The sequence below is a fragment of the Bos indicus x Bos taurus genome, chromosome 11 (assembly GCF_003369695.1).
Source record: "Bos indicus x Bos taurus breed Angus x Brahman F1 hybrid chromosome 11, Bos_hybrid_MaternalHap_v2.0, whole genome shotgun sequence".
Lineage (NCBI taxonomy): Eukaryota > Metazoa > Chordata > Mammalia > Artiodactyla > Bovidae > Bos > Bos indicus x Bos taurus.
Genome location: NC_040086.1, coordinates 99,287,477 through 99,308,360, shown reverse-complemented (window position 1 = coordinate 99,308,360; position 20,884 = coordinate 99,287,477). Strand labels below are relative to the sequence as shown.

At 45.5% G+C, this 20,884-nt stretch overlaps 1 protein-coding gene across 1 annotated transcript; it reads right to left on the bottom strand.

Moving 5' to 3' along the window:
• Positions 1-350: 350 nt before the first annotated feature.
• TOR1B (torsin family 1 member B) lies at positions 351-7,477 on the bottom strand. The gene is made up of 5 exons (XM_027556545.1): positions 7,216-7,477; positions 6,314-6,579; positions 4,404-4,579; positions 2,694-2,821; positions 351-2,238 (listed from the first exon to the last, which is right to left on the bottom strand). The coding sequence occupies exons 1-5, from the start codon at positions 7,412-7,414 to the stop codon at positions 1,997-1,999; spliced, it is 1,011 nt and encodes a 336-aa protein (XP_027412346.1). The 5' UTR covers positions 7,415-7,477; the 3' UTR covers positions 351-1,996.
• Between the last annotated feature and the right edge of the window lie 13,407 nt (positions 7,478-20,884).

Genomic DNA, 20,884 nt, shown 5'->3' with positions numbered 1-20,884 from the left:
GGACTTCCCCAGTGATCCAGTGATTAAGACTGCCTTCCAGTGCAGGGGGTGTGGCTCTGACCCCCGGTGGGGGAACTCAGGTGCCACATGCCGTGGAGTGCAGCCAAAACACAGAGTGAGACCAGCTCTTTCTGATGGTACTTACATCCAGGAAAATTAGCTGGGGTGTGACTCATCATCTAATCCAACTTAACTTTGTACCGAACAGCCTTTAAGGTAAACGTTGACATGAAGACAGCCAACCAGCGTGTCCAGTAAGCCTAATTCACCCAAGTTATTAAAGAGCCTTTCTTCTCAGCTCAAACTTCAGAGCTCCCAAATAAACCAGAAAAAAAAATCTTCAAGTGGCATCTCATGATAAAATTTAAGCTTTATTATTTGACATTCAGTAGGTCAGTCCAAACTCATCTACGTCTTACTCGGGGTGAGGAGGCTGGGCCATGGGCATCTGTGGCCTTTTCAAGTTACAAGTCAGTAACAGCAGTCCAAAGGTAGCCAACACGTCTTGAGTTTATTGCATCATTGTAAACAAGAAATCTTATCTCCTCCTGACCAGACACCCAAAAGGTTATAAAAGAAATTTAATTTAGATCCAACTTGAAGACAGGTACTAAAAGTTTCAAGCCTCACCTTGACATTTTTTAGAGACTAAGTGTGATCCTCTATAAGGCACTGCCATGCTGTAGGAACATTCATTCTGCCACATCTTATACATATAAAAAAGCTGCATGTTCTCATTACGCGTCTTTAGTTGCATTGCAACCACAAGATGGAGCGATTCACACTGGCTGGAATCAAAGTCTTATTTCCCCAAGGCCAGGGCAGTGCAGCCTGGCACCACCATAAAGGACATCATTCTTAGATGACACCCAGGACCAGCCAAGACCATCTGTTTTAAGAGCATCTGATAAAGAAACAGGAAATTATCCCTTCACATGTTTTAAAATAAGCAACATTTTGTTTCTCTATTAGGTAAGATTCCCAGTAAAAACATTATTAAAAATAGCCATGTTCTTAAAAACTCAAGCGTTTCTAGTGTACAATACTTTCTCTTTGGCAATGCAGAACCTGCAAGCTGACCATCCAGTTGGCACGTGTCATCTGTGGAGAAAGGTGGGGTTCTGCGGATTTCCAATGGTTCTGTGGAGTCAAGTGAAAAGCTGACCCACATGTAAACTGTAACAAGCATTCCACCGTGGGAACCAAGGACTCAAACTCGAAGCCAACGGCTGTGTTCTGATCCATCTCTAGAGATGAGATGGCTGGTGGGACCCGGAGCCCTGGCTGAAATTCAGGAGGAGCAGCAGTACCAGAAAGGCTGCGGTCAACACCAAGTGAGAATTGGGGATGGAATCTCACGACGAGGGTTGTAAACAGCAGCAAAGCCGCGGACAGAAGGAGAGGTCCTGCCCGTTCTGTGGGGCCGCAGGGGCCTGGCATGGAGCCCCCACCCCACAAGCAGACGGCTCGCCCAGCCGTGTGCTTGGCCTTCGGACCTGGGTTCTCCCACTGGACAATCTGTGCCCGAAGGTGCCACCAATGTTACCTGAAAATACTTCATCTTAGTGAACGTGTTCTGTAAAAGAAAAAGAGCTAGAGCTGAAGAGTGTTTCTGGCAGGTGAAAACCAATGCTCCCTGGCTTGCATTAGCCCCTGAACTTTAGTTCAGCTTCTGGGATGAGGGTACCGTTGGGTCAGAAAGAGTCCTTGGCCTCTGTTCTCAAGGCACTTCTGTCAAGGTCAGTTAAGTGTGTGGGGGAGGCAGATTTCAAAAGTTCATTTCCATCTGTGAACAGCTGCGCCGCCGTCATGCTGCAACACAAGTTCACTTGACAGCGGAGCATCATTTCACAAATCAACCCTCAGAACCTTCCAGATCCCGCGAGTCCACAGGTGCAAATGAGCAAACCCCGAGGAGGTCTTCAAAGTGCTTCTTCGGGCCCGGCCCCAGGTCTGCTGGGCGCCTGCTCGCGTCTCAGCCCGCCTGCACGAGGGCTCAGTAGAAGTCCAGCCGTGACTGCACGGTCTTGCAGCCCTTGTCTGAGTATATTTTCTCGTCCTTCGGGAAGAACGTCATCTCCTCTGCCACTCGGGTGACGACGTCTTCATCGACGGCGGAACCGCGGGCCTTCATCTCCGCCCGCACGCACATCTTCACGTGTCTGTACTCCAGGGGCAGGAAGGGGATGAAGTAGTCGATGAGGTTCCGGTCTATCAGGCCGCTGTGCCACAGGCCACCTGGGGAACAGGGCACAGCTGGGTTTCCTGCCACTTCTGTCCTTGTCACCCCGCCAGCGTGCGGCTCCTACAGGGCCTGTCCTGATCCCCAGCACATTCCCCACGTCTGCGGCCCTCAAGATTCGCTTTTGGTCAAGGCTGATGTAAGGTTGGTTGGCTACCCCCGCTAACTGGCTTCTAGAATAGCATGCCCTCCAAAAAAAGAGCCCCTACTTCAGCCAAGCTACAGGGGTGAGCAGATTCTGTGGTTTTGTGAAAGGAAGAGAGACGGCTGGGACTTTCCTGGCAGTCTGGTGGTTAGGACCGGAGCTTCTACTGCAGAGGGCACGGGTTCGATCCCTGGTTGGGGAACTAAGATCCCACAAGCCGCAAGGCCAGAATAAAAAAAAGAGAAAGAGAACAGTGATGCTGTGGGCAGGGCGGAGGGCAGAGGGCACCCACTCAGGGAGACTCACTGTGTTTGTTATTAAAGACTCCGACAGACAGCACCGCCTCCAGGTCCTTCAGCTGGATGTCCTCTCTCTTTCTCCCAGCCCGCCAGAAGTCAAGGGCCGTCTTAGTTATGAGGTCTCCGCCTGCGTTGCTGAGTTTGCCAAAGAAACCAGATTAAAATCACACCCTGACTTCTCTATGACATATACACACTAGTATATATAAAAGATAACTAGTGAGAACCGACTACATAGCGCAGGGAACTCTACTCAATGCTCTGTGGTGACCCAGATGGCTAAAAATATCTAAAACACAGTGTACACATGTATGTATCACTTTGCTATAACCTCAGATATGCAGATGACACCACCCTTATGGCAGAAAGCAAAGAGGAACTAAAGAGCCTCTTGATGAAAGTGAAAGAGGAGAGTGAAAAAGCTGGCTTAAAGCTCAACATTCAAAAAACCAAGATCATGGCATCTGATCCCATCACTTCATGGCAAATAGATGGGGAAACAATGGAAACAGTGACAGACTTTATTTTCTTGGGCTCCAAAATCACTGCAGATGGTGACTGCAGCCATGAAGTTTTTAAATTTGACACTTGCTCCTTGGAAGAAAAGCTATGACCAACCTAGACAGCATATTAAAAAGCAGAAACATTACTTTGCCAACAAAGGTCCGTCTAGTCAAAGCTATGGTTTTTCCAGTAGTCATGTATGGATGTGAGAGTTGGACCATAAAGAAAGCTGGGCACTGAAGAATTGATGGTTTTGAACTGTGGTGTTGGAGGAGACTCTTCAGAGTCCCTTGGACTGCAAGGAGATCCAACCAGTCCATCCTAAAGGAAATCAGTCCTGAATATTCATTGGAAGGACTGATTCTGAAGCTGAAACTCCAATACTTTGGCCACCTGATGTAAAGACCTGACTCATTGGAAAAGACCCTGATTCTGGGAAAGACTGAGGGCAGGAGGAGAAGGGGGCAACAGAGGATGAGATGCCATCACCTACTCAATGGATATGAGTTTGAGCAAACTCCGGGAGATGGTGAAGGACAGGGAGGCCTGGCATGCTGCAGTTCTTGACGTCACAGAGTCAGACATGACTGAGTGACGAACAACAAACTACCGCAGAACTAACACCATACTAAATCAACTAGACTCCAATAAAAATTAATTTTAAGAAAAAGACTCTAATCAGGAAACGTACCTGCTCTAAGTTCAGTCTTTTTTTTCTTTTCAGTTTCTATGCAGCTTAAAGCCAAATATATAAACCAGTCTATATGTATTAAAGGGTCGTAATGACTTCTTACTGATGTCACTTATTATCAGGAAACACTGAGTTTTCTAAGATGGAATCAGTTTGTGATAGTTCTCTAAAGTTTATTTTTAATCAAAGAGTATTTAGTATGTGCTACTAGACAAAGAAAAAAAACAAAGCATCTGCCTTCAGGAGCTGAAAATCTGTTTTCTCAGGCAGAGAAAAAAAAAAAAAAAAAACTTGGTGTGCAACGCTGCAACTTTTTATAAACCCCAGAGATGACATGTGTAGGTAGCGAAACTGCCTATTTTCAGAAACAATTTCCGTCATTCGTTTCCTCCTGCCCCTGCCCTGGAAGACGTCTGCAAGTTACTTTTGCCAGGCTGGCACATTTGTCCCCAGCACCTCATTCTAGCCCTGGGAAAATGAAGGGCTCGGTACATTCCCACTTAAGAAATGCCTCCCACTGACCTGAGAAAGATGAAGATGGCCTTCCGGTAAGACACGCCATCAATCTGCTCGTAGTAATCCAGGAACGGCTTGATTGCGTCAATGACTCCCGGGTGCAACTTATCCATCTCATCAAATATGAACACAGAGCCCGCACATGCACTCACGTTACCCCGGATCCACCTCTGTAACTGGTCCTGGACCAACCATAAAAGAAGAAATGGGACATGGGGACTCAAAAGGGTGTGCCCAGGGGAGAAATGCTATGCTGTTCTTCACACTCAGGAAGGTGAAAAATCAGAGCTCTCTGGGGTTTAACAAAAACCACATCCTAATCTGTACTCACTGGGTAACTAGTTTTCCAAAACTTCATCTATAAAAAGTGGGAGGAACGTGGCTGATTCATGTCAATGTATGGCAAAAACCACTACAATATTGTAATTAGCCTCCAATTAAATAAAATTTTTTTAAAAATTAAATTTTAAAAAAAGAAAGAAAAAAAGGGGTGAGGGGGGGACGGAAACCAGCAGAGAGATGGGTGCTAAAAGGCAAATAAGTGTTTTCCTAACTCAAATGAAGTACCCAGTGCAACTTTTTAAAGGTTTAAGAAGTATAAGATATGTGAATATTTATCATTTCACTGGTAACCAACCAGTAATTTTCATCTCACTGTGGATGGAAATCTCAATTCTACTAGACATACTGAGGAATAAGAAACTAGACTAAGACCAGCGCTGTATCCAAGGCCAGTGCCTTGTATGGCGTTACAAGTGCAGTGAACAAAGACGCTGACCTAGATAACATGTCATGACAAGCGTTTGTGCCTGTATTTCCAGGGAATTATGAAAGAATTTGGAAAATAAGAAAATCATTCTCTTTTTGGCTGTCTTCCCTGTCTTACTGTTTATGTGGCAGATATACACTTTTACTTCCTTGTTCAGTTTCTATTCCTTATCTCAGTCCCCACCTAACACTAAATAGGAACACTAAGGATGTAGGAATACAAGGATGTCCACTTAAACAAGAACCCTACTGGACAACTTAACAATACAATGCCAAGAATGCGAAGGACGGGAGGAGCAAAGGGAAAAACCGCTACTGAGGAGGAAAAAAAATCCTCTGGTCCTCACTGCTTAAATGCAGAGGGCAAGCTGAAGCTACATCATAGGCAGGAATTTATTTTTTCATTTTTGGCTGTGCTTGAGGGATCTTAGTTCCCTGATCAGGGATTAAACCTGTGCCTTCAGCAGTGAAAACACGGAGTCCTAACCAAGAGACCACCAAGGAATTCCCAAAGGAGCCTTAAATAAAGCCATTTGAGTCTGTTTCACTTAACCAAGGGCTGGGACGGGGATGCTGCGCATACTCACTGCACAGCATGGCTACCCTGCAGACTGGGAGACAGGAGATTTGGGTTCCAGTTTCTCATTTGTCGTAAGGTCACAAAGACTGTAGGGAGCAAGTCACCTTCCCGCTCTTGGCTCCATCTTTTAATGGAACATCACCCCGCTGTACTGGGCTTCCCTGGTGGCTCAGTGGTAAAGAACCCACCTGTCAACGCAGGAAACACGGGTTCGATCCCTGGATCGGGAAGATCCCCTGGAGAAGGAAATGGCAACCCATTCCAGTATCTTGTCTGGGAAATGCCACAGACAGAGGAGCCTGGTGGGCCACAAGTCCATGGGGTGGCAAAGAGTCGGACACGACTTAGCGACTGAGCACACCCACACCCCGCTGTATTATTTTGGAATCGGTGAGGCAGAAGCTGCAGAACTGCAAATGGCAAAGGGTCACCAGGGTGGGGGGCTTGTGCCTTAAACCCGTGGGGTCTGGGGCTACTGCAGCGCAAAGAAAGAAACAGAGGCTGGAGTCAGGGAGTGGGTCACCCAGACCAGTCGGAGAAGCCAGAGGACGGGATAACAATTCCTTGCCTGATACAGTTTTATGTGCTGCTCATGAGGGAAGTGCAGGGTCGACACAAACAGGTGGACAAAGTTGCTCTTCAGGCCTTTGGGGTGAAGATTTTCAGCCACAATTTGGCTGACAAAATTCTTGCCTGTGCCAGCCCAGCCGTGTAAGGAGAGAGTCAGTGGTTTCTTGGGATTTTTGTTGTTCTTGAAGCCGGTCAGCGCCTTGAGAATCACCTCTGTGGCCAGATGCTGCCCAAACAGCTTCTCCTCCAAGTCCTGCTTGAGGGCTGCAGGAGCCAGCCCGAGAACAAGAGAGAAAAATACACATTAAACACGCACCAGAAGAGCAGTGCTCGCCCCAGCTGGCCAAAGTGGAAGGCACAGGTTCGCAAAGTGGTCCAGCATGGGATCTCTGCCAAACCCCAGGGCTGGCACTGAGGCGGAACCACGGGGCTGCGGTCACACGAGGCCACTTCCAAGGAAACGGACTGGAGAAGGAAACTAAATGTGTTCGCTCACCCAAGGACTGGCCCTCTCGACTGGGCTGCTTTGCAATTCCCCGAGTCAACCCTACTGGCTTGGAAGAAAACCGAGGGTCAGATGTGGGCTTTCGGGGCGGACGCTGCACGTCTGAAAGGTACTTAACAGGGTCGACACGGCACAGATGGGCGGGTGTTTCAGTTTCAGTTTCTTCTTACTGTCCTCCCAAGGAATGCAAACTTTTAGGGAGGAAGTTGGGCAGAACCCCCCACGATCCGGAGGATCTCTCCGAAGACACGGCTTCCGAGGCTGCAGCCGGGACCGAAACCCCACCTCTCCCTCCTACCCCATCGAAGGGTGAGCGCGGGGTGCGGGGGCACTGCCGCCCGCGAGGGGCCTGTCTCCCGCACCCCGCGAGCCCCTCCAGGGCAGCCCAGCCGTACCCGACGCGTTGAGCGGCCGCTCGCTGCGGCAGCACTCGGCGAAGCGGCAGTACAGGTCCTTGTAAGACAGGTAGCCAGTGAGCGCCGACGCGGCCCCGATGGCGATGCCCACAGTTATAGGCTCGAATGCCGCCACCACGTGGGCCGCCAGCAGCAGCCTCAGCGCCGCGGCGCCCCCAAGCCGCGGATCCAGCCACATAGCACACAGAGCCCCCACAGCTACCGCCTTCCCAGCAGTCTGGGCAACCCAGGCGGCCGGGCGGTGGGATGGACTTCCGGTGTGCGTCACTTCCGACCTCTAGGTCCGCCCACTCCATAGGACGGCTTCGTTGGCTAGGGGCGTGGCTCCGTGTCGCCATCTTTGTGAGTGGCACAAAAGCCAGACGTCTCCGTTCAGGGGCGTGGCTTTGTGCCGCCTTCTTTGCGAGTGGCACGAAAATCGTCTCAGCTTGGTCCAATTGAGTCGCTCGCTAGTTTCCGACTCTTTGCGACCCCATAGACTGCAGCACGCCAGGCCTCCCTGTCCATCACCAACTCCCGGAGTTTACTCAAACTCGTGTCCATCCAGTCGGTGATGCCATCCAACATCTCATTCTCTGTCGTTCCCTTCTCCCACTTTCAATCTTTCCCAGCATCAGGATCTTTTCAAATGAGTCAGCTCTTCGCATCAGGTGGCCAAAGCATTGGAGTTTCAGCTTTAGCATCAGTCCTTCCAATGAATATTCAGGACTGATCTCCCTTAGGATGGACTGGTTGGATCTCCTTGCAGACCAAGGGACTCTCAAGAGTCTTCTCCAACTCCAGAGTTGGAGAAAAGCCGTCTAGGGACCCGCTTGGTGGTGGTGGTGGTTTAGTCTCTAAGTCCACTCTTGCGATCCCATGGACTATAGCCTGCTAGGCTCCTCTGTCTGTGAGATTTTCCAGGCAACAATACTGGAGTGGTTAGCTTCTGTTTCAAACCCATGCCTAACTTCTACTGTTTCGTTTTCTTCCCAGATCTTTCCACACTTTGCTTTGTCAGCCCTCCTTTCACTTCCCCTGGAGCTATCCTGAGCGTTTGTCAAGTCTCCCCACCTACCTGCCTTCCTGAAACAGTTGCTGAGTGCTGTGGACTGCGGGCCCCAGGCTGAGCCCTGTGGCTACAGCAAGGCAGACGTGCGAGGTCCAACCCAGAAGTCCATTCTTACGTTGAGCTGCTACAAGGCCAGCTCCTTGCTGGATGCTGGGAGACAGCAAGGAAGTAGAGGAGGCTGCCCCTACCCTCTGGACCTCTGGGGAAGGCAGTCAGTGGGTGAGGGTCCATACTGAGCTCTTTGAAGCTCAGGGGCCATGGAGCAGGGAAGGCGTTTGTCTAGACTGGAAAGAGTTGACCAAGTGAGAGTGATGTTGTTAAAATGCTGCGCTCAATATGCCAGCAAATTTGGAAAACTCAGCCAAAGAATGAATGCTTTTGAACTGTGGTGTTGGAGAAGATGCTTGAGAGTCCCTTGGACTGCAAGGAGATCCAACCAATTCATCCTAAAGGAAATCAGTCCTGAATACTCATTGGAAGGACTGTTGTTGAAGCTGAAACTCCAATATTTTGGCCACCTGATGCAAAGAACTGACTCATTGGAAAAAGCCTGATGCTGGGAAAGGTTGAAAGTAGCAACAGGACTGGAAAAGGTCAATTTTCATTCCAATTCCAAAAAAAGGCAATGTCAAAGAATGCTCAAACTATTGCACAATTGCACTCATCTCACACGCTAGCAAAGTAATGCTCAAAATTCTCCAAGCCAGGCTTCAACTATACGTGAACCATGAACTTCCAGATGTTCAAGCTGGATTTAGAAAAGGCAGAGGAACCAGAGATCAAATTTCCAACATTTTCTGGATCATCAAAAAAGCAAGGGAGTTCCAGAAAAACATCTACTTCTGCTTTATTGATTACGCCAAAGCCTTTGACTGTATGGATCACAATAAACTGTGGAAAATTCTGAAAGAGATGGGAATACCAGACCACCTGACCTGCCTCCTGAGAAATCTGTATACAGGTCAAGAAGCAACACTTAGAACTGGACGTGGAACAACAGACTGGTTCCAAATCGGGAAAGGAGTAAAGCAAGGCTGTATATTGTCACCTGCTTGTTTAACTTATATGCAGAGTACATCATGCAAAATGCCAGGCTGGATGAAGCACAAGCTGGAATCAAGATTGCTGGGAGAAATATCAATAACTTCAGATACGCAGATGACACCACCCTTATGGCAGAAGGCAAAGAAGAACTAAACAGCCTCTTGATAAAAGTAAAAGAGGAGAGTGAAAAAGTTGGCTTAAATCTCAACATTCAGAAAACTAAGATCATGGTATCCAGTCCCATCATGTCATGACAAATAGATATGGAAACAATAGAAACAGTGACAGACATTTATTTTCTTGGGCTCCAAAATCACTGCAGATGGTGATTGCAGCCATGAAATTAAAAGACGCTTGCTCCTTGGAAGAAAAGCCATGACCAACCTAGACAGCATGCTAAAAAGCAGAGACATTACTTTGCCAACAAAAGTCCATCCAGTCAAAGCTATGGTTTTTCTAGTAGTCATGTATGGATGTGAGAGTTGGACTATAAAGAAAGCTGAGGGCCAAAGAATGAATGCTTTTGAATTGTGGTGTTGGAGAAGATGCTTGAGAGTCCCTTGGACTGCAAGGAGATCCAACCAATCCATCCTAAAGGAAATCAGTCCTGAATACTCATTGGAAGGACTGATGTTGAAGCTGAAACTCCAATACTTTGGCCACCTGATGCAAAAACCCTGATGCTGGGAAAGGTTGAAAGCAAGAGAAGGGGACGACAGAGGATGAGATGTTTTGGATGACATCACCAATTCCATGGACTTGAGTTTGAGCAAGCTCCGGGAGATGGTGAAGGACAGAGAAGCCTGTTGTGCTGCAGTCCATGGGATTGCAGAGTTGGACACAACTAAGCAACTAAACTGAACTGAACTGACTTGTGAGCCTCATGGGTTTGTTGAGAGGGTCAAAAAGAGGTGACAGTCACAGCAAAAGGTCTTCCTGACCTCTTCTATCTGCAGCAGTAAGGGCTGTATCTGCATCAGCTCACTGGTACCCAGACAACTTCAAAAAGAAGGACCACTGTGATCCCCAGTTTACAGATAGGGAAACAGAGGCCCAGAGAAGGGACGTCCAGTGTCCAGAGCCACTCAGCCAGGAAGAGAGGGAATGAACCAAGTTCTGTGACCTTTGGAGTCCCAACCTCCTTCTCTCTGCACGGATGGCCCCGGAGGCCACAGAGCTGCTCCTCCATCTCTTACAGCGGCACCCCAGGGAACATGCTGGACTTGGCCAACTGCATGCCTGAGTCAGCCACTGTCCTCAGAGGCAGAAGGAGAACTGATTAGACTCAACAGATATGGTCTGGCAGCCAATCCACCTATTCATACCAGCTCACCTGTTCATACCAGCCCTGGTGGAGAAAGCTTGTCAGGGGGTCCTAGGAGAGGTGCTTTGCGCACCCACCTTTGGGGGTAGAGTGGCAGCCCTTGCTAGGCTAGCCATATTCAGCCTGGGGTATGTGAGTCCCTGGAGGAATAACAGATGACTTGTCAAGGTCATGTGGGATGGATCACTGTAAGGATGCAATACACCAGAAATTCAGCCACTTTCCTTTCTTCTTCTTCTTTTTTTTTAAATTAAAATATAGCTGACTTACAGGCTTCCCAGGTGGAACAGTGGTAAAGAATCTGCCTGCCAATGCAGGAGATGTGGGTCTGATCTCTGGATCAGGAAGATCCCCTGCAGGAGGAAATGGCAACTCATTCCAGTATTGTTGCCTGGAGAATTCCATAGACAGAGGGGCCTGGCAGGCTACAGTCTATGAGGTTGCATAGACATATTATATATAATATTCAATATATAAATATATAATATTATATAATTATTTAAATATTATATATAAGCATAATAATATAATATAATTATAATACATAACATAATTATAATATATACCCATGAACAATATGAAAAGGCAAAATGATAGGATACTGAAAGAGGAACTCCTCAGATCAGTAGGTGCCCAATATGCTACTGGAGATCAGTGGAGAAATAACTCCAGAAAGAATGAAGGGATGGAGCCAAAGCAAAAACAATACCCAGTTGTGGATGTGACTGGTGATAGAAGCAAGGTCTGATGCTGTAAAGAGCAGTGTTGCATAGGAACCTGGAATGTTAGGTCCATGAATCTAGGCAAATTGGAAGTGGTCAAACAGGAGATGGCAAGAGTGAATGTAGACATTCTAGGAATCAGCGAACTAAAATGGACTGGAATGGGTGAATTTAACTACTACTGTGGGCAGGAATTCCTTAGAAGAAATGGAGTAGCCATCATGGTCAACAAAAGAGTCCGAAATGCAGTACTTGGATGCAATCTCAAAAACGACAGAATGATTTCTGTTCGTTTCCAAGGCAAACCATTCAATATCACAGTAATCCAAGTCTATGCCCCAACCAGTAATGCTGAAGAAGCTGAAGTTGAACAGTTCTATGAAGACCTACAAGACCTTTTAGAACTAACACCCAAAAAAGATGTCCTTTTCATTATAGGGGACTGGAATGCAAAAGTAGGAAGTCAAGAAACATCTGGAATAACAGGCAAATTTGGCCTTGGAATATGGAATTAAGCAGGGCAAAGGCTAATAGAGTTTTGCCAAGAGAACACACTGGTCATAGCAAACACCCTCTTCCAACAACACAAGAGAAGACTCTACACATGGACATCACCAGATGGTCAACACCGAAATCAGATTGATTATATTCTTTGCAGCCAAAGATGGAGAAGCTCTATACAGTCAGCAAAACAAGACCGGGAGCTGACTATGGCTCAGATCATGAACTCCTTAATGCCAAATTCAGACTTAAATTGAAGAAAGTAGGGAAAACCACTAGACCATTCAGGTATGACCTAAATCAAACCCCTTATGATTATACAGTGGAAGTGAGAAAGATTTAAGGGCCTAGATCTGATAGATAGAGTGCCTGATGAACTATGGACTGAGGTTCGTGACATTGTACAGGAGACAGGGATCAAGACCATCCCCATGGAAAAGAAATGCAAAAAAGCAAAATGCCTGTCTGGGGAGGCCTTACAAATAGCTGTGAAAAGAAGAGAAGTGAAAAGCAAAGGAGAAAAGGAAAGATATAAGCATCTGAATGCAGAGTTCCAAAGAATAGCAAGAAGAGATAAGAAAGCCTTCTTCAGCGATCAATGCAAAGAAATAGAGGAAAACAACAGAATGGGAAAGACTAGAGATCTCTTCAAGAAAATTAGAGATACCAAGGGAACATTTCATGCAAAGTTGGGCTCGATAAAGGACAGAAATGGTATGGACCTAACAGAAGCAAAAGATATTAAGAAGACGTGGCAAGAATACACAGAAGAACTGTACAGAAAAGATCTTCACATCTAAGATAATCACGATGGTGTGATCACTCCCCTAGAGCCAGACACCCTGGATGGAATGTGAAGTCAAGTGCGTCTAAGAAAGCATCACTATGAACAAAGCTAGTGGAGGTGATGGAATTCCAGTGGAGCTATTTCAAATCCTGAAAGATGATGCTGTGAAAGTGCTGTACTCAATATGCCAACAAATTTGGAAAACTCAGCAGTGGCCACAGGACTGGAAAAGGTCAGTTTTCATTCCAATCCCAAAGAAAGGCAATGCCAAAGAATGCTCTAACTACTGCACAATTGCACTCATCTCACATGCTAATAAAGTAATGCTCAAAATTCTCCAAACCAGGCTTCAGCAATACATGAACTGTGAACGTCCAGATGTTCAAGCAGGTTTTAGAAAAGGCGGAGGAACCAGAGATCAAATTGCCAACATCCAATGGATCACCAAAAAAGCAAGAGAGTTCCAGAAAAACATCTATTTCTGCTTTATTGACTATGCCAAAGCCTTTGACTGTGTGGATCACAAGGAAACTTCTGAAAGAGATAGGAATACCAGACCACCTGACCTGCCTCTTGTGAAACCTATATGCAGGTCAGGAAGCAACAGTTAGAACTGGACATGGAACAACAGACTGGTTCCAAATAGGAAAAGGAGCATTTCAAGGCTGTGTATTGTCACGCTGCTTATTTAACTTCTATGCAGAGTACATCATGAGAAACGCTGGGCTGGAAGAAGCACAAGCTGGAATCAAGATTGTCAGGAGAAATATCAATAACCTCAGATATGCAGATGACACCACCCTTGTGGCAGAAAGTGAAGAGGAACTAAAAAGCCTCTTGATGAAAGTGAAAGAGGAGAGTGAAAAAATTGGCTTAAAACTCAACATTCAGAAAACTAAGATCATGGCATCTGGTCCCATCACTTCATGGGAAATAGATGGGGAAACAGTGGAAACAGTGTCAGACTTTATGTTTTTGGGCTCCAAAATCACTGCAGATGGTGACTGCAGCCATGAACTTAAAAGATGCTTACTCCTTGGAAGAAAAGTTATGACCAACCTAGATAGCATATTGAAAAGCAGAGACATTATTTTGCCAACTAAGGTCTGTCTAGTCAAGGCTATGGTTTTTCCAGTAGTCATGTATGGATGTGAGAGTTGGACTGTGAAGAAAGCTGAGCACCGAAAAACTTCTGAACTGTGGTGTTGGAGGAGACTCTTGAGAGTCTCTTGGACTGCAAGGAGATCTAACCAGTCCATTCTGAAGATCAGTCTTGGGTGTTCTTTGGAAGGACTGATGCTAAAGCTGAAACTCCAGTACTTTGACCACCCGATGGGAAGAGTTGACTCATTGGACAAGACTCTGATGCTGGGAGGGATTGGGGGCAAGAGGAGAAGGGGACGACAGAGAATGAGATGGCTGGATGGCATCACTGACTCAATGGACATGAGTTTGAGTGAACTCTGGGAGTTGGTGATGGACAGGGAGGCCTGGTGTGCTGCAATTCATGGAGTCTCAAAGATTCAGACACCACTGAGCGACTGAACTGAACTGAATATAATTATATATAAGCTATATATAACATTATATATACAATATATACCATATGCTGTATATAGTATAGGGAGAAGGCAATGGCACCCCACTCCAGTACTCTTGCCTGGAAAATCCCATGGACGGAGGAGCCTGGTAGGCTGCAGCCCATGGGGTCGCTAAGAGACGGACACGACTGAGCAACTTCACTTTCACTTTTCACTTTCATGCATTGGAGGAGAAAATGGCAACCCATTCCAGTGTTCTTGCCTGGAGAATCCCAGGGACGGCGGGGCCTGTTGGGCTGCCGTCTATGGGGTCGCACAGAGTCGGAAACAACTGAAGCAACTTAGCAGCAGCAGCTTAGCAGCAGTATATAGTATATATATAATATTATATTAAATATAATATACAATTATATCTTAATTGTTCATTATATTTATATAATTATATATTATATAATGCATATAATATATATAATTATATAGTATATATAATATAATGTATATATTATATATAATATAAATTATATGTATATAATTTTGTATTATATATATTTATATATTTATATTTTATTATAAAATAATATATAATATTTTAAAATATAAACTATTGATTGGATTTATTTAATAGTTATATAATTTATAATTATGATATGATTGTATATAATTATATAATATAATTTTATATATAATATGTATTTTATTATATAATATAACAATAAACATACATATAATGTATATATATTCTTGTTCAGATTTTTTTCCATTATACATAATTATGATATATTGAGTATAGTTCTCTTCCATACAATAGAAACTCAGCCCCTTTCCTCTTTCCTTCCTGAGCAAGACTCCAGCAGCCCAGCTTGCTGCAGACTACTTTCTCACCTCCCTTTTCTTACCTCCAGCCCTTGGAGAGAAGAAAATCAGTCAGTAATTTCTCCCTGTGGAAACTCAAAATAAATGGAAAAGAAAAAGAGAGTGAGAACCCTGTCCATCTCATTAAAAGATACACCTTCCATAAAAGTCTTACTTTTTGGTGTAATAATTATTTATTTTAAAATTTGTAACACATTTATGTTGCTTTGATCGATTATGTACTAAGCACAGTATTTCCCAGATGGCATTAGTGGTAAAGAACTCACCTGCCATTGCAGGAGACATAAGAGACACAGGTTCGATCCCTGGATCGGGAAGATGCCTTGGAGAAAGAAATGGCAACCTGCTCCAGTACTCTTGCCTGGAGAATCCCACAGACAGAGGTGCCTGCTGGGTGACGTCCATGGGGTTGCAAAGAGTTGTACACGACTGAAGTGACTTAGCACACTCAAGCACATACTAAAATAGAGTCGTCCAAAAGAAATGTTTTAACACCTAGAGCTTTGCAGTCACCAGAAAAAGTTTCATGTTAAATTTTAACTTGTTGTATATATGTGTGTGTGTATGTAAATATATATCTTGTTGCAGATAAATTAGACAGGATGATTAATAAACTACTTCATGCAGAAAGTACACTTCATTAGGATGACATTTCATGGGGTAACAGGATAGAAATGTGAATTCAAGTACAAAAAACTGATTGTAAATATCTGACTTGTTCCTGCATTTTGTAACTGGAGGAAGGCAGGTGAAACTGCCATGGAGTTCAGATTCCACTGAGCATACCTACAAGAGCAAAGCAACTAGTGGTGTTATTATTATTAGCAATAATAGACAAGATAATAGGGTATTGAGTCTTTTGCAACCATTTAAACTTGGAGAAGGACATGGCAACCCACTCCAGTATTCTTGCCTGGAGAATCCTGTGGACAGAGGAGCCTGGTGTGCTACAGTCCATGGGGTCGCAAAGAGTCGGACACGACTGAGCGACTTAACTCAAACTTATAATGAGGGACTTCCTCGTTGTCAGTTTAAGTGGTCCAGTGGTTAAGAACCGCCTTTCAATGCAGGGGATTCAGGTGCTGTCCCTGGCCAGGGAACTAAGAACCCACAAGCAGTGCAGCGGCTGCCCCCCCAGAAAAAAAGGGGAGGGAGGGGCAATTAGGTGTGTGGGCTATATGGAAACTGTCTGTATCAACTTTGCAAATTTTCTGTAAATCTAAAACTATTCTCAAATAAAAGGTTTCTTTGGTTAAAAAAGACAGCTTTGTATGTGCTACTGTCTGACCCTTGGTGATACTGTAAAAATCATAATCATATAAGTTTTGCTTCTTCTAAACTGAAATTGGTTTATGAGAGTGTATAAATTGCACTTGATGGGCAGAAAATGCTCAAATCGTTGGCTGCAATGGATGTATCCATGAAAATGAATCTTTAAAGTGGTAAAACACTCTTTTTACTGATCAACTGTCATACATAGGGGGAACAAAAGTGGAAATACATACTAAAACTGTAAAGTGTATAAAAGTTCCTATGAAGCCTATGCTAAGTGACATAAGCCAGTCACAAAAGACAAGTACCGTATGACTCCACTCAGACGCGGTCCCTAGAACAGTTGAATTTGCAGAGACTGGACTGCAGAATGCTGGTCGCCAGGGCTTGGGGGAGGGGCCATGGGGATTAGTGTTCACTGGGTGTTGAGTTTCACTTCTGCCAGATGAAGCGTTTTGGAAGTTGGAGAGACAACAATGTGAATGCGCTTAACAATACTGAACTATACACTTAAAAATGGTTAAGATGGCAAGTTTCATGTCTATTTCCGCAACTAAATTATGTTTTGAATTTTAATTTAATTGGCGTATACTTGAGTTATAATGTTGTGTTAGTTTCAGGTGTGCAGCAAAGTGATTCAGTTATATATACACATGTATTCATCCCTTTTAAGATTATTTTCTCATATAGGTTATCACAGAATACTGAGTAGCATTCCTGTACTATACAGTATGTCCTGTTGATTACCTGTTTTATATATGTGTGAGGGTCCCCTGGACTCCAAAGAAATCAAACCAGTCCATCCTAAAGGAAATCAACCCTGAATATTCATTGGAAGGATTGATGCTGAAGCTCAAACTCCAATACTTTGGCTACCTGGTGCAAAGAGCTGACTCATGAGAAAAGACCCTGATGCTGGGAAAGATTGAAGGCAGGAGGAGAAGGGGACGACAGAGGATGAGATGGTTGGATGGCATCACTGACTAATGGAAATAAGTTTGAGTAAACTCCAGGAGATGGTGAAGGACAGGGAAGCCTGGCATGCTGCAGTCCATGGGGTTGCAAAGAGTCAGACACGACTCAGCGACTGAACAACAGATATGTGCGCATGAGTGCTGAGTTGCTTCGGTCGTGTCCAACTCTATGTGACCCCATGGACTGTAGCCCACTGGGCTTCTCTGTCCATGGGATTTTCCAGGCAAGAATACTGGGCTGGGTTTTGCCATGCCCTCCTCCATGGGAGTCTCCTTGGAGTGTGTATATATTCATCCCAAGCTCCTGAATTATCCCCCCACCACGTTTCCCCTTTCAAAACCACAAGTTTGTTTTCCATATCTGTAAGACTGTTTCTGTTTTGTTCATTTTGTTCATTTGTATCACTTTAAAAAATTAGATTCCACTTATGAGTAACATCATATGATATGTCTTTCTTGACCACAACTAAATATTTTTTTAACTTAAAAAAATGTTAAGTTCCTCTGATTATAACCCTCTGAATATGGAAATTTTCTTTCTGGATTGAGTCATCCTTATAATCGTCCTTTAGCCACAACGGCCAAAATAGCATGAATATGTTTTTAACCTTTTGGTAAGTAATGAATACATCGATCGTGGGGGCCGTGGTTGAAGGAGACTTCGCTGGTACCCACAGCTTCAGTTTGTCTAATGGTGTCAGGGATGGGGTGGCTGAAAGCTGGCTCTTTCTTCTGTACCGTGAGAGAAGGGCAGGTTGAGAAAAGGAGATCAATTTTAGGAAGGAGTTCAGTGGAAGCTGAGGATCTAAAGATTGATTCCTTTTCCATTATTCATGCTGAGCTCTCCTTGGAAAGTCTGTGGTACCCAGGGGTGTGCTTCCTGCAGTGTGAGGCTCCAGCCCTATTTATACCCTTTTGATGTCACGTGACAGGGTCTGTGTTTGGTCCAGGCTTGCATTAATCAGCCCGCAACACTGCCTGATCCCCGGTCACCTGGCCTGCTGAGCCAGTCCCCCTGTGCAGTCTCCTGTGTGTCCCGAGCTCTGCCAGCCCTCCTTGGTTGGATAACCTTCAAAATCTATAGCTCTCACACCCCCACCCCCCTCCCCCAGATGGCCTGATTATGTGAAATAGCGGATTCTTGCAGTTCCTTCAGAGGTGGAGTTTCTTTTTTCTTTTCAGTGAATTAATTGGCTGCACTGGGTCTCTGTTGCCCCACATGGGCTTTCTCGCTTCAGCGAGCGGGGGCTACTCTTGGGTTGAAGTGTCTGGCTTTCTCTTGGTAGTGGCTTCTGTTGGTGTGGTGTGCAGGCTTAGTTGCTCGGCCAATTGTGAAATCTTCCAGGAGTAGGGATGGAACCTCTGTCCCCTCCACTGGCAGGTGGACTCTCAACCACTGGACCACCAGGGAAGTCCTTGGGGGCATTTCTGAGGGTCTGGAGCTCCAGCTGGCCCCAGTCCTCCAGACAGCCCATGGTGAAGTCCATTATGCAATTTTCCACACCCCACTTTTTCTCTAGCAAAGACCTGGAAAAATGGAATTTTAGACCACAGTGTGGTTTAGCCCCCATAGAATCCATCTCTCAACTCTCCAGAGGTCCTGGCCCTTTGGATACAGTAGAAAATGTTTCCAGACAGATCTTCACAGAAAGGCCTGGGGGCCTCTGAGGCAAGATGTTGGCATTTGCACGTGGCGTTCAACTGCTTCTGACTTTCCAGTTCTGTTAGTGCCCAGCCCTGTCCTGGTGGTGGTGGTGGTGGAGGGCGGTCTCAGTCTCAGCTTCTCAGAGTCTTGGACCCCTTCTCCTCGGCAGTCACATAGTCCCCAGGGGAGCTGGGGTGACACCTGCTTTGCATGTGGTCACTTTGAGCTCTGGGTCTCCCCTCTCCTGGAAGATGGAGGGTGGGGACGGGGGTGCCTCCTGCAGTATCTCCACATGGGTTCAGTAATCAAGTCCAAATCCCCGCATTTCCCTGAGCTCCCTGCCTCTGTTACCACCTGCACCATCAGTGGAGGTTCTTGGCTTCCGAACAATAGAAGATGATACTGACTGGCTGGGGCTTCTCCAAGGCTTCTTAGAAGAATCCAGGGTGGCCCGTGGAAATGTAAAAAACACTTGAGTGACCCCCAACTTGGGAGAGAGGATCCCAGAAGTGGGGCGTGTAGGTCTCAGTGGTGGAGGCTCCAAGGCCCCATTGGCCTGGCAGTGCCTTCATGGAGAGAGAAGCCAAAGGACCCAAGCCCAGTATCTTGACCTTGGATCAGCTAGCCATGGGCAAGGCTGCTGTGGTGCCTGGGTAACCCTCCCCATTTGTGCTATTGTGCGTTCTCCAGTGGCATTATGTCCCCTTGAAAATGTGAATATTCCCTGATTTGTCATTCGGCCACTTATCTTGAAGTTGGCCACTGGAATTTATGGAGGATGGGAAGATGGCCACAGGGCAGAGAACCTCAAAACCTTCCACAAAGAGCTTTCTGGACAATCTGGCCGTATCTGAGCCTCAGGAGGACATAACTGACCCCCCACATGCCCCTCAACTACATAATGATCTTGACAAGGTCCCATTCCTCCTCTTTTAAGAAAGCTTTTTTTTTTTTTTTAATGTAAAACAACTTATGTATTTCCAGTATCACTGAGTATCTTAAGATAAAAATTAGTTCATTTAGAACATCTTAAGAGAAATTGTAGGGACTTCTCTGGTGGCCCAGTGACTAAGACTCTGCGCTCCCGATGCTGGGGGCTCAGGTTCAATCCCAGGTCAGGGAACTAGATCCCACATACTGCAACTAAGACTCAGCGCAGCCAAAGAAAAATAAATATTTTAAAAACAAACAAACGAATATCTTAAGAGAAATTGTCTTTGAATGGGAGCTTCTAATACTCTGAGATCTGTGCAAGGTATACCTAGAAAACTTGCTGCGGTGGCAAAGGAAGCAATCGGATTGGGGGGATGGTGGTGGAGAGCCTATGGGTTTGTTTTTTTTTTTTAATTATTTCCTATAATATTGTCCTTCAGGCGACTGAAGGAGTTTCATATTTTCTTCAGACAACATTAGGCACTGAAGCTCTCTGTGGACAAGTTTGATGCTACATGAATTCTTCCATTTTGCTAGCATGGATATGGCTCCTGGTGGCCACTCCATTAGAATTGTTAAGTCCATTTCATATTTTAAAAATTGGTTTAATTATTTATTTTTGATTGCACTGGCTTCTCTTGTTGGGGAGTGTGGGCTTGAGGGTGTGAGGTTGTGGTGCATGGGTTTAGTTGCTCTGAGACATGTGGAATCTTCCCCGACCAGGGATCGAACCCATGTCCCCTGCATTGGCAGGCGGATTCTTATTCACCATACCACCAGGGAAGTCCTCCACTTCATATTAACTTTTGTTATAAATCTTACAGAGGGGAGTGCTTCTGGGTATTTCAATCCACATTCGGTCTTCATCAATTGTCCAAGCCCATGGTAGCTGCCATCCTGCATCACTGTCCCTGGAAGCCCGACCCCTTCACTCCCACTGTCCCCGGGTCCCTACATTGTTCCTTTCCCCCTTACACTTTC